General features: G+C 57.6%; 1 protein-coding gene across 4 annotated transcripts in view; it reads right to left on the minus strand.

The window, feature by feature from the left end:
• Positions 1-13,694, minus strand: part of PDE2A (phosphodiesterase 2A) — a 91,219-nt gene that overhangs the window by 44,652 nt on the left and 32,873 nt on the right. For 2 of the 4 annotated variants that reach the window (XM_073879638.1, XM_073879639.1), the window contains exon 3: positions 8,094-8,155. The exons of 1 other annotated variant lie outside the window; for it this stretch is intronic. In XM_073879638.1, coding sequence (XP_073735739.1) covers positions 8,094-8,155 — 62 coding nt within the window. Of the gene's footprint in view, positions 1-8,093; positions 8,156-10,264; positions 10,284-13,694 lie in introns of those variants that run through there. One more of the 4 variants, XM_073879640.1, reaches the window with a different exon arrangement.

A 13,694-nucleotide genomic window follows, 5' to 3' on the forward strand; every position in this document is an offset into this window, starting at 1 on the left:
AAAAGAAAGAGAGAGAGAAAGAAAGAAAGAAAGAAAGAAAGAAAGAAAGAAAGAAAGAAAGAAAGAAAGAAAGAAAGAAAGAAGGGAGGAAGGGAGGGAGGGAGGAAAAAAGAGGTAGTGGAGAAAGGGAAGGGCAGGGAAGGGTAGGAAAGAAGTGTTGGCGAGGAGGTGGAGAAATTGGAACCCTGGTACACTGTTGGTGGGAATGTAAAATGGCACAGTTGCTGTGGAAAACAGTATGATGGTGCCTCAAAAACTAAAAATAGGGTGCCCGGGTGGCTCAGTTGGTTAAGCATCTGACTCTTGGTTTTGGCTCAGGTCATGATCTCAGGGTCGTGAGATTGCACCCCACATCGGCTCCACGCTCAGCATGCAGGCTACTTGGGATTCTCTCTCCCTCTTCCTCTGCCCCTACTGCTCATGCTCTCTCAAAATAAATAAACAAATCTTTAAAAAAAATAAAAATAAAATTACCATATGATCCAATAATTCCACTTCTGGGTATATATCTAAAAGAATTGAAAGCAGAATCTTGAAGAGATGCTTGTACCCCTATGTTTTATAGCAGCATTATTCCCAATAGCCAAAAGGTGGAAGCAGCCAAGTGTCCATCGGTGGATGAATGGATAAACAACATGTGGTCCATACAAACAATAGAACAGTACTGAGCCTCAAAAAGGAAGGAAATTCTGATGGACCTGGAGGACATGATGCTGAGTGAAATAAGGCAGTCACAAAAAGACAAGTACTGTATGATTCCAGATATCTGAGGTACCTAGTAGCCAAATTCATAGACAGAAAGTAGAATGGTGGTGCCAGGGGCTGGGGGCATAGGGAGCTGTTTAAAGGGTGTAAGTTCCGTTTTGCAAAATGAAAAAGTTCTGGAGAATGTGAACATACTTAACGCTACTGAACTATACACTTAAAAATGTTTAGATAGTAAATTTTAGGTTATGTATAGTTTACAATTAAAAACTAAAAAATAAAATACTTCGGGAAAGAAAAATGAAAAGAAAAGGGGGGAGGGTTGGGTGGGGTGGAGAGGGACAGATGAGCTAAATGTGCCCAAATCTTGGTAACTGTTAGATTTGGGTGATGGGTAAATGGCAAGTGTATTGTATTGTTCTCTCTACTGTTGTGTGTACTTCAAATATTCCATTATTTAAAAATTTTACTCTCCCTTGACCTCACACCTCTTCCAGTGACCGCGCCCCTTCTCCGCATCCCTTGGAGCCAAAGGTTTCCAAAGGGTTGACTGTGCTCTGTCTTCACCCCCCACTCAGCACCCACCCAGGCCAGGGCTGGCTTCAGGCGCCACCCTGTCACTGACATCGTTCCTGTTGCGCCAACGCTGGGCCCAGCCCAGCCCCATCTCCCCTGTCCACCTTACCTGATAGCGCAGCCACCTCCCTCCCCCTCAACCCTCCCCCCTCCCCTGGCCCCACACTCTCAGTAGCCCCCACCTCCCTGGCCACTCCCCCTCTGTCTCCAGACTGCTCCTCCTCACCTCCCTGGCCTCCAGATGATGGGGTCTGCGGACTTGGGGCTGGAGCTTGGTCCTCAGCCCTCACCTCTATTCTTACTATGCTCTCTCCCTAGGGTCATCCCGGCCACACCTGCCACCTCCAAAGATACGCCCAGCCTGGCCTCTGCTGCCCACTGGACACCTTCACCTGGATGTCTGACTTCTGTCCAAAAGAGATCTCTTCATTTCTGCCTCCTTGCCCTCTCTCAACCCCCTAACCCTGGCCTCCCCCCAGGCTTCACCCATCTCAGTAACATCTCCACCATCCATCACTTGGTCCCTCAAGCCAGAAACCTGGAAGCCATCCTCTGCTTCTCCCTCTGGCTCGTCTTATTCATCAGCAAGTTCTGCCATTTCAACCTCCCATATATCTCCAAAGTTCATCCATTTCTCTGCAACTCTTCTGCCGTCCCCTGAGCCCAGGCACCACCATCTCCTGCCTGGATGGCTGCGGTGGCCTACAACCTATCTGCCCACCTCCAACTCGCCCCCCACAAACGCTCGGCTGCCAGAGCAATCTCAAAATCACGCACTGGACTGTGTCACTTCTCTGCCTGGAACCACTGGGGGTCTTCCCGGGACGGTGTCATACACAGTGTTGTGTGGTTACACTTCACATCATCACAACCATGACACCCAGCATCACACGTTTAGCACCGGGCTTAGAGTGTCCCGCAGCATCTCGCACAGGTTTTCACACTTGGCATCACCCCATGTCACACCCTTGGCGACGCACTCAGCCTCGCTAGACCACACATGCTTGGGGCACACACTTGGTTTCCCAATTCACTGTCAGACGCTTGAGGCACAGGACCACACCTGTTATTGCACAATGTCACCCATCTGTGTTTACATATCTGATCCTCCTGGTGTCATGCCCTCAGTTTCACACACTTGGTATCATTCAGCATCACACAGTCCAGCTCACACGGGATCACAGTGTCACGTACTTGGTGGCATATCCCCTGTCTCACAGTCTTTGACAAGTGGCATCACACACTTGGTATCACTCGGTGTCACACACTTGGTGTCACGCTCTGACCCACTCACTCCCCACACAGTATCCCATGATGGAGGTCGCATACTTGATAACACACAACATCACAAGCTCAGGGTCACGTATTCAGTAGAATACCCCCTGCCCCACAATCCGTGTCTCGGTGTCACCCCGGGTCCTGTAAGCTCCCCCCCACCCCCACCCCCACCCCACTGGGCACAACCGCCAGAGCTGCTGCCCCATGTCAAGGCTGTTTCCTGTTGTTGTGCTCAGAGTCCTTAGCCACTGCTTGTTCCTTCAAGGATTTCCTGTTGTCAGGGCCCCAGTCAGGCCTCCAGTCAGGCCTGGCCCAGCCTGGGATACACAGCCCTAAGCCCAAGAGCTGGCCAGTGGGAACCCTAGGCCCTCTGCCCACCCCCACCCCCATTCTGGTTGGGCCCGTGGAATCTTCCCCCATTGAGTCAACCTGGATTTCCCATGGGCTTGGGCGTGTGCTGGTTCCACTGAAAGGTGGCCTCTGGGCCCTGTTCCACTCCCAGTGTGCCCAGGAAGGGGACTCTTGGGCAGTCTGAAAGAGGCTGTCTACCCTGTCCCAACAGCTTGGGATAAGACCTTAACTGGTCTGTGGGGCTCAGTCTGAAGCTGCTGGGAGCCAGAAGGACAGAAGGCAGAAGGGGAGGACAAAGGGTTAGGGGCTTAGAGAATCAGGGAAGCCTTCCCGGGGGAAGCCAGCTGAGAGCTGGCAAATATGAGGACGAAGAAGGAAAGGCATCCTGGGTGGGAGCACCAGACAGGAGCAAATGCTTAGAGGTAGGAACCAGAGGAAAGAGCACCCACTAGGGGTAAAGACAGGAACGTGGGAGGCGGGCAGGTGGTGGTGTAGATTTGGAGGAAAACAGGTTCCTCCCTCTCCCCTTCCCCCTCTTCCCATTCCAGCCTTCAGATTCTGGCTCCAAGAGGAGCCTGGGGCACTCCCTTCCTGGCCCTGACTTCAGGCCGCACACACTGCCCCCCACGGGTGGCTGCCAAGCCCCCTCCCCTCCTGCCCCAGGCCAGCCTGCAGGAAGAACACAGGGAGGCCAGCACACGCTCCCCACACGGCTTGAGATAAATATTTCCCAGGAAACGGAACTTGTTCTCTCAGTGTTTACAGCCAAGGACCAGGCAGGGCGGTGGGGGAGGGGCCCGCCTGAGGAAGCTTGTACTGGGGCTCATGGCATCTACCCCAACACTGCCTCCGACCCGCTGTGCTGTGCGCCTCTGAGCCAGTCTCTGCCTCTCTCTGAGCCTCCATTCCCAGCCCTCGAGGGGGCTGGGTCTCCCCCCACCCACCACCGGCCTTAGCCTGCCCAGTGCCTGGCACCCTCTGAGCTTGGGTCTTTTCTGGGTGTGAGTCCCTGCTACTTGATGACTCCTCCTTCAGACTAGGCTTCTCTGATTGCAGGGCCTGTGTCTGCCCATCTCCATCTGGTCCTCGTCTGGTCAGGGGTGAGGACAGATGGATGGACAGACAGACAGAGAAACAGACTGGGTGGCTGCTGAGGCCACCTCCCTGGCCCCAAGTCCCAGCACACCCCCGAGCCTGTGGAGCCCAACAGGTGGGCACAGCCAGATGGCAGGGCCTCTGGACCCCCAGCGATGCCAGATGCTATGGCCAACTTGCAGGCAGCAGCTCCCCTGGGGCCATGGGGCATCACTGAGGCCACTTAATCCTGATGTGCAAAACCCAGGAGGGGGCTGGCACACCTGCCGGGTAGGAGCACTCACTCAAGAATTTTAAACACAGGCTGGGAAGTGCAGCCTGCTGGGAAGCAGCCCTTCCAGCCTCATCCGAGTGCTCCCTGTCCGTTTCCTGGGCTCCACGGACATGCTGGGCCTTCTCTCACGGGGACCCAGGGCATCCTGCTCACATGCCCTTGCACACCCTGCTCTTTTCACTTGCAAAGACTTTCTCAGCCCCCCTGGCACTCTTACCTCACAGGACCACCCCAGCTCTTGCCTATCCCTGTCCCCCCCATCACTATGCCACCATGCCGGGCCCATTTATTCACCATTGGTGGCCGCAGCCTCACCCCAGACTGTGGGACCAAGTGGACCCAGGGGCAGAGATGTTTTTGGAGCTGGCTTCTCAGCACAAGGCCGGCCTCCTGCAGCCCCCTCTGGGGCTAAGTCTTTGTTCCAAGCTCCTCTACCTGCTTGTTCCCAGTCCTGGGCTGGTCCTTGCTGTCCTCACGTGGTACTCACAGAAGGTGAACACATGAACCTCTCTGACTATCCAGCTGATTTCTGGCCTCATCAGTCCATGTCCTTGACCTTCCTCATCCTTCAAAGTTCCAAGGCCACCTCCTCCAATAAGTCTCCGAGACTGCCCCCAATCCAGCAAGTGCCCCTTTCTTGGAACTACTCCAACTTTCACACAGCCATTCTTATTTAATCAAGAAACTTTACTGAGCACCTACTATGTACCAGGCCTAGGCCAGGTCTCATGTGGGCCCAGGAGAGACAAAGGAGACTCAGCCTAGGTTCCTATCCCCCATGTGTTTATAACTATGTGGGAAAGGATATATAACCACATGGGCTACCAAGTTACCCAACTGCAAGCTCAGGGCAGCTTGGGGGCTATGAGTGCCCAGGAAAGAGGGGAGATTGACTTGACCTGAGTGGAGGGTGCAATCTGAGAGGACTCCACAGAGGAGGTGACATCTAATCTGAGGCTTAAGAAGGGAGTAGGTAGAGAAAGAAAGGAAAGGCATTCCAGACAAAGGGGTCAGGGCAAAGCAAAGGCGGGGAGGCCAGGAAGAGCGGGTATCCTGGGGAGTAAGCACTGCCATGTCTGGGAGCAACGGGCGGGCCTGAGGGGGCCCAGCAGGCAGGCCTGGCAACGCCAAGGCATGTGGTCTCTCCTTGTCCCGTGGGCAGCACCCGAGGAGCCAGGGCTGGGCAGGGATCAGTGTGCTTAGTGTGGATACCCGTGCCATCGCCCGTGTCCACCTCTCCCCCGGCCCCTGCCCTGCTAGGGCTCCCAAGGCCCCAAGATCTGGCAGAGAGAGGGGGCGCGGACCCAGCACGCTCAGTTCACTACCTGAACTGCCTCCGCCCCAACCTCCAGAGAGCAACAGCCCTGGCCCTGAAGTAGGATTCCAGGCTGAGCTTGAAGAGCCCTCCCCCCAAGCTGGCCGGCTGGCCCAGGGGCCAGGGAGCCCTCCCGAGAGGGGTTGCTGAACACAAGTCCTCCCTGGCGATGGGCGCCCACAGAGCCTCCGCGAGCCCCGGTCCAGCCCCGCGCTGCACCCCGTCAGCGTGGGCCTGGCTCCAGGGAGCTCACCCTTGCGGGAAGCAGGGAGGGTGCCAACTCCCTCCCTGGGCCAGGCGCCTCACACATACTTTGTAACTTGTCCCAACAGCTCTGCTGTGATTATGGCCAATAATGCCGGCTCTTCTCATCCCCTTTGGCAGGTGAAGAAACTGAGGCTCGGGCTGGTTAAGGGACTGGCCCAAGGTCAGACACTGAGAAAGTGGTGAAACTGGGACCTGAACGCATGCCCACTTGACCCCAGGCATGAGGAGGCCATTGTGTCTCCCCAGACTCCACCCTGACACGGAGGCTCCTCATCCGTCGCCCCATCCCTCCAGCCGTCCCCATAGTATGAGCAACATCCTAGGGTCCCTACTCTCTCCAGTCCCGTCCTTTCTATATTGGGGAGCGCTCAGCACTCTCTCCCAGCAGAGCTTAGGCTCACAGCCTAAGACCCTCCCTCTGAGGGAGGAGGCAGCAGGACCCAGACAAAGGAAATGTGGAGAGAGAACAGAAGCAAAGAGATCAAATGGGCAAGATCCAGAGAGGCCACCTGGTGGGGCTTGGGGGGCTGGACTGGAGGGCAGAACCTGCCCTTGCAGGGAACTGGGCCAACGGGGCAGGCAAAGGGGGCGGGGCAGAGAGCTATACACAAGGAGCCTGAGCCTGGCTCCTTCCCTTGGGGCCTAGTTCCCGGCACCAAGGAGGGTCTGGGCTTCTCCAAAGCCCTCTCCCCTCATGGCTTCCTGCGAAGATGACAGATCCAGGCTTTCCCGGCAGGTGGCAGGGGCTGCTGAAACACAGCTGGTTCCCAGGAACACCATCTGTCCCGGCTCTGGGGGGGAGCCCCTGCCCCGTGGGGAATGCCATGGCCATAAATAAATTAATAATGACTTTCTAGCCGCCCCCCACCCTTCCCAGCTCCCAGCTGTAGGGACATTCTCAGGGCTTGGCCCCACGTCGCCGGCCACAAGTCCATGCTGAGCCCCTTGTGCCCCAGGCCCCGTTGTGGGCGCCTTCTTTCCCATCTTACTGGACGGCAGTTGGGCATGAGCCACATCTGGGCTCCACACTGTGATCTGCCCCGCACGCTCACTGTGGGACCCCACCGTGTGTCAGCTTGCCCAGCCATAAAAGGAGAAGAATAACGGTCCCTGCTTTCTAGTGAGGTTGTGAGGATTGAACACGGAAGTATGTCTAAAGCTCCCGGCGCAGAGGAGCCTCCCCTTTCTCCGAGCCAGTCCTGGGCCCAAGACTAGGCCCAGGCTGGTCCTGCTGATTGGTCCGATTTTACACACAACCCTTCTCTGTGCCAATCTTCACAGCCCCCCGCCCACCCCGTTGCTACTGCTCATGGCCCCTCTGAGCACCCAGATCCTATGAGGCACCCCAAAGCCATGGTCAGCGCTGCCGATGGCATCCTTCATCTCAAAGGAAATGCACCCACTGAGCCCCCACCAGGCCCCCTTTGGAGGGCAGTGGGAGACTCAGGAATGACAAAAGCACAGTCCCCAGGCTAAGGAGCTCACAGTTCAGAGGGGCAGACCTAGAGAGTCCCATAACAGAGAAACCAGGGTGCTAATGGCACAGACATCAGAATGCCCCATCTGACTGCCAGGGCAGGAGAGCTCAGAGAAGGGAGCAAGAGGGACAGGGAGGGCTTCCCAGAGGAGGGGAGGCTAGAGCTGAGCCCAGAAAGATTTGGGAAGCTGAGGGAAAAGAGAGCGGCAGGAGTGGCTCTGGGGAGGCAGGATGGATAAAGCGGGGGCGGGGGGGGGGACTGGGGCCTGGCTGGAGCTGCAGAGGAGGCAGGAGGATGGGAGGCATGGATTTTTGAGCAGAAAAGGGACAAGTTCAGGTATGCATGTTAGGAAGAGCCTTCTGGCAGCCACCTGGAGAGTGGGGCGACTGAAAGCAGCCAGCCAGCGAGCCATCCAGGGGAAAGATGAGGAGTCTTGCACTGGGGCGGGTGCAGGGATGGAGAGGAGGAGAGGAATTCAGAAAACACTTAGGGCAGAGAATCAACAAGGAATTGTTGGGTGAGGGTGGGGAGGCCTAGAGAGGGGTCTGAAATGACTCGGGGAGAGAGCCCCAGGCAGGAGTAGGGCAGGGAAGGTGACCTTGGTGCAGGGTGACCCTAGGCTGGAGGGGGTGGGGCTGGGATTCAGCTCCAGCCTCCCAGTCCTCCCAGGGGTGGGGACAATGCTCAGACTGACCCCCAGCCTGTGCCCCTACCCCTCCAAGCCCACCCGCTCCTCCCTCCACTGAGCTCTCACCTCCAGTCTGGCGTCTCTACTCCCTGGAGGCACTGGCTCCTGGGCAAGGAGGTCCCGGCTGGCTGCAGAGACAAGAAGGCCAGGGGCTGAGGCCTGCAGGCCTTCTCCCCTTCTCCCCAGCCTGCCCACCACTCCCCACCCCCTCCCACCCCCGCAGCCCCCCAGCCCCTGGTTGGCCCAGGGCCTCCTGTTGCCCACAGGGGGCCTCCTCAGGGAGCTGTGCCTGATTTCGCCCTGCTCTCTCCCCACACCCTCTGCTCTCACCCCCTACTTCTCACCACCCAGGCCCTACGGCAGGTGGGCACCTCTGACTCTGGTATATTCTCTGCCCTTGACTCTGAGAACAGAGCTGAGTTCTTTCTTTCAGCTGGAGCCTCCTCAGGAGGGGAAACAACAACTTTTTACTCCTTCTGAGGCCCCCTCCACTTCTACTTCTCTCCAGGGAACTTCATGACCCCTCTGTAAGCCTCAGTTTCCCCATCTGTAAAATGGGGTTTGTGATGTCTAGCTCACACAGTCACTGGGCTGGGCTCCCAGCTAGGGCTGCTGTCATGATCCTATGTGCGAGCCTCCAACCCCAGCCTAGCGCCCAGTCTTCTGGGCTCTAGTCGCCCCCACCTCCAGTCCGTGTGCCACAGCCCCTCCCACGCTGGTAGACACACCAAGGAGCCGCTCACTCATTCTCCAGCAGCCTACCCCCCAGGTGGCATCCAGAAAGCACGGCCTCTCCCAGGCATTGCCCAGGGGCTGACTGCCCCTCCCCACCCCCACGCGACAAGCACACCCAGGCATCGGACAGGCACAGGCGGCGGGATATTCTGAGCCTGGCTTCGTTCCAGTCAGCTGCTGGCCGCCATGCCAGCCTGGCGCGGGCGCAGGGGCTGATTTGATTTGGCAGCTTCGGAAGCGTGTGGTGGGGACGGGGCGGGGGATGAGGGATGAGACACCCATCCCTGCTAGGAAATAAACAGCCTCGGGCACTCGGCGAGCTGGGGGGAGGGCACAGTCTGGCATGGGGGGGGGTTCTGCGTTCCCTGCCTGGTACCCCTCTCTTCTCACTCAGGCCCTGGACACCTGCCCATGACTGCTGGAATTTATGGCTCTCCTTGGGTCACCATAGGGGTGACAGTGGCTGCACCTGGTGTGTGGAAGCTTGCAGTGTGGCTGTGGCAGGGTGTCTGGTTGTCCCACAAATCCCCACGTCTTATGGGGTCTCCCTACTCAGCCAGGCCTACAGCCGGGCCTGAGTGCTGCCCAGGAAGACTGGTCTGCGTGTGGGGCAGTGGTCTAGATTGTAGTCATCCCCCAGGGTGACTGTGGCCACATGGCTGGGCTTTGATGGGGGACCGACGGCAGCCCAGGGGGTGACCAGGTCACCCACGTGCCTGAGTCTACTGCAGGGCCTGGTATGCATTGGTCCCGGCCTGTTCCTTCCCTCTGGGCGATGACCCTGCTAACCCAGCCATGTCCGGCAGAGGAAATGACAAGGGCCGAGCTAAATACCTAACCCCAAGCCCGTCCCTTTGTCCACAGGCCTCAGCCTTCATTTCCACCCAGGCCTCCGATGGTCCACCCACTGCACTGCCCCGGGCCAGCCCCCTCCTCCTCCCCTGACAGGAGGGAGGGCTAGTTGTGATTCTCCAAATACCGTTGGCCTCTCTCTCTGGCTCCCCATCACCAGCTTCCAGCTTGGGGAAGGTAGGCCTTCACAGCTCCTCTGTAATCCCACCTGCCTCAGTGTTTACCACCCTCCTGCCTACCCCACAGGCAGGCCAGTCCAGGTCACCCCTTCTGGGGATCTGCAGCACCCATCAGTATGCTGCTGGCCTGGGGACCTGGGCTCCACACCCTCCAGGTAGAGAACTGCTGAGTGCGACTGTGACTCTGATCCTCTGACCTCTACACTGAGAGGTCAAGGCCGTGGGGCAGACCAGGACCCTAAGGGGCCCACAAGCCAGGGCTGTGCCCCAGACACCAGCCAGGAGGTTAGGGGCGGGTGGAGCCTGCTTTGGGGAAGACATAATGTCTCATCTGTCACCGCCTCCCCATTGTCCCACTGTCCTCTGGGGACCTCAGGGCTCTCCCCACCCAGCCACAGGAAGCTGAGCCCCTCCTGGAGACAGAAGGAAGGGACACTGAAGGAAGGGCTTTAGGATTAGGGGGAGACTCACCCATGACTTTGCTGTCACAGAGGAGGAACCTAGGATCATAGAACCCAGCTGTCACAAAGAGGCTAGTGAGATGGAGACAGTCTGCAGAGAGGTCCTGGAGGGCTTCCGAGCAGAGGTGTGTGGTGCCTCACAAGAAGAGAACACTAGGTTCCAGGACAGCCTCGTAACTACGAGACACAGGCTTCCATGTGGGACTTGTATGTCCTCATGTATGTACTTGCATGTGTCCGTGTCCCTGTGTACAGGGGTGTTCATCCCGGTCATGGAGTGCTGAGCTCTGGTCTGTGTCCCAAGGGCAGGGTCTGCCCAAGGTAGGGGTCAGCTATGTAGCAGGCACAGTGGCGGACAAGAGAGTAATCTGGGCAAAGAAGAGGGAGGGCAGCTCAGGGCTGAGGAGAGGGGCCCGTCAGGTGGTCATAACCTCAGGCCTCACCCTAGCCACCTGACACGGGGGGCAGTGTCCCTCCGAGACCCGGGCCCAGCCCCAGCCTGCTGTGCCCCTGCGGCAGGACCTTCCCCCATCTGAGCTACTTTCCTCATTTGAAGAATCAAAGCATGGGACTTGATGATCTCCTGGGGCCTGTCCAAGTCTAACGATCTTTGGAGAGAGACTGACACACACAGCCAGCCAGAGGGAGAGACTTGCAGGGTGGGGAGAGAGCCTGAGTGAAGGGACAGGAGAAGCCAGGAGGCTCACTGTGGGTCGGGCAACAGGGGACCCTATCCTCAGGGCCAAGACAGGATGTGGTAGACAAAGGAAGCTTGGGGATAATACGGGGCAGCTGTCGCCACCTTACCTGCCTTCTGGTCTGTGGGAGGAGAAAGATGGAGGAGTGACAGATGAGAGCTCTGCCCCTAACAGGAGCCCTGCCTCAGCTCTTGCTCCCCAGATGTTCCAGGGGAAAGGGGGGAGCTGCAGACAGGGGGGAGCGCCCAGCACGGGGAGTCAGGAAGCTGGATTTCAGGCCCTGCTGTGCTGTGTGACCTGGGCCAGCTCCCAGCCTCCCTCACCTGATCTGTGAGCCCACCAGGCTGCGACTCCCGCAGTTGGTACCAGGCTTCTGAGGCACCCAGCTGGAGTGAGCTCTCTAGAGGCCAAAGATCCTTCTCTCCCGCCTAGAGGTCCGCCGCCCCCCAACAACAACCCTGGTGTAGGTGCTGAGACATGTGCATAACCCAAGCAAGCCGCTGGGCAAATGGCCTAGCCTCATGCCACAGGGGAGCACCCACTAGCCATCCCTTCTCCCCAGGGCCCCCTGGCCTGGGACCTCCCTTCCTCAAGCCCCTCTCACAGCCACCTCCAGGGCAGGTGTGGGGCACCTGCCCTCCAGAGGTGCCGATGGGTCACCGGCCAATCTGGCTGCCCTGGCCTCTGCCCTAGTCGGAGGCGCTTTGTACTTGGGGCCCTCACAAGCAGGGGTTCGTGCATTTCCACGTCCGTGTCCAGGAAGCGCTCATGTCCTGTTTTCCCCTCAGGCCAGGGCTGGCGGGGAAGGGGGGTAGGTGGTGAGCAGGCCCCTCTTTCCTCCACTGTCTGTCCACGTTTCTGCCCAGAGACTTCAGGGCCTAGGAGGAAAGGGCACTCCTCTCTCTGCCATGAGCTGAAATAGTTGAAGAATGGAGGCAGGGGGATGAAGGAAATGACCCCGTATCCTGCAAGCTTAGGGAGAGAGAGCTCTCCTATGTGCACAGACACCACTTCTGTTGTGGCAGGAGAATCCGCCCGTGTCACCCAGGCGAAGAGGGTCTCCTTCCCCCAACACCGGCTAGGCCCCTCCTCCTCTCCCCCACTCCCTGGGGGTGGGGGCCACCCTCCGTCCTGAGCTCTCTCCATTGCTTCTCATTATGTTTTTAATAACCTCACATCAACATTAACAAGGCAGGTGGTTGCAGCTCTTCCCAGCAGCCCCATTTAGAATCATTGAATCATCAAATCCTAGAATCCTGGATTCACAGAATGCCCGCCCATTCGGCTCCTGGAGTCTCAGCAACTTCAAGTCACAGAATGTCGGAATCACACAACCACGCTTCTACACAGCTCTGGCCGGGAGCTAAGAGTCGTGGAAGACTAGAAGCCCACAAACCAACAATGCCGGATTCTCAGAGTCATGCATCCCTAGAGCTAGAGCTCATACACGCCTTGGAGGTGCTGACCCCCACTTCCTCCTCTTCCGGGTGAGAAAATGCAGCCCAGAAAATAGCCTGGTGCAAGATGACCAGAGAGTGTGAGCCAAGCGATGCCCAAACCAAGATTGCAAGATGGGACCATAACATTCGAGTGTTCCAGGAATGGTGTCACTTTTACAGTAGGAAATGGCCATGTTCAGGCTGGAGTGGTGCTGCTTTTTCATTTTTGCTCACTTCCCTTCATGCCCCCACCCCGGCCCTCCCCGAGTCTTCCTGTGCCCCACCACACCCCACTGGGCCCTGAAGCTGACACCCCATCTCTCAGCACCCTTCCCTCCTCCAGGTCTGTACCTCGGCCCCCTCAACAAAGACAACCACAGATGGGGGATTTCTAGGGGCCAATTCCCTCAGGGTGGGCGACAGGAAAAGCAAAATGCCTGCCACCTGAAGCCACGAGCCAGAGGGCGGGCTCCCTAGAGGAGGTGCCCTGAGCTCAAGACTGGAAGGTCCTGGAGCCCTCGGGGTTGGCCATACCTGAGGCAGCAGCTTCAGGGGAGTTGGATCCAGAGTGGAGGGAAGCGACTGAGGCTTACAATTGATATTAGAACCATCAAGTATGTTTAGCATTTTCATAAATTTACATTTTAACTCATTTTGGAATGTACTCACACATTTTGGATTTGAATTTTATTAAGTATTACGTTTCACAGATTGTTTCAATTTTTGAATTCTGAACACTCTTTGCCCAGGGCAGTTCCCAAGTCTCCACGCTGCAGAAGAGGATGCTGGAGCCCAGAGCGGGGTCCAGGTCTCCTGGTCTCTGTTTAGCCTCAAAGCTCCTGACCCAGGAGAACTTCCTGGGACCTTTTGGACCTTAGAGGGTCTTGACGCAGGCCCAGGCATCTGCTGTCATGCCCTGTCGTCCCTTGAGGGCCGACCCAGACACCCAGGGCGGCATTCCCTCTCTCTCTCTTGTACCTCCACAGCTGAGTGACTCCCTCCTCCACCCTCGGGAGTCTGTCTCCTCCCCTCCATCCTCTGCCTCTTCCTGCTTGGGCCTCACCACCCTTCTCCAGACCAAACTGCACCAGCCTCCCACCTCACCCCTTCTGTGTGCTCTCTACCCCTGGCCCAGAGGCTTTCCTAACAAGCAGATCTGGGCAGTCCCTGCCCTTCTTTCGACTCCCATCCTAGTGCCCAGTTCCTTCTGGAAAAAGTTCAAATCTCTTTGCTTATGAGGCCTGCACAATTTGGCCCTGGCGACCTGGCCAGCCTCATCACCAGCTTCACACACACACACACA

This window comes from Callorhinus ursinus, unplaced genomic scaffold, assembly GCF_003265705.2.
Source record: "Callorhinus ursinus isolate GAN/ISIS: 27379988/994484 unplaced genomic scaffold, GSC_fseal_2.0 scaffold35, whole genome shotgun sequence".
Classification (NCBI taxonomy): domain Eukaryota; kingdom Metazoa; phylum Chordata; class Mammalia; order Carnivora; family Otariidae; genus Callorhinus; species Callorhinus ursinus.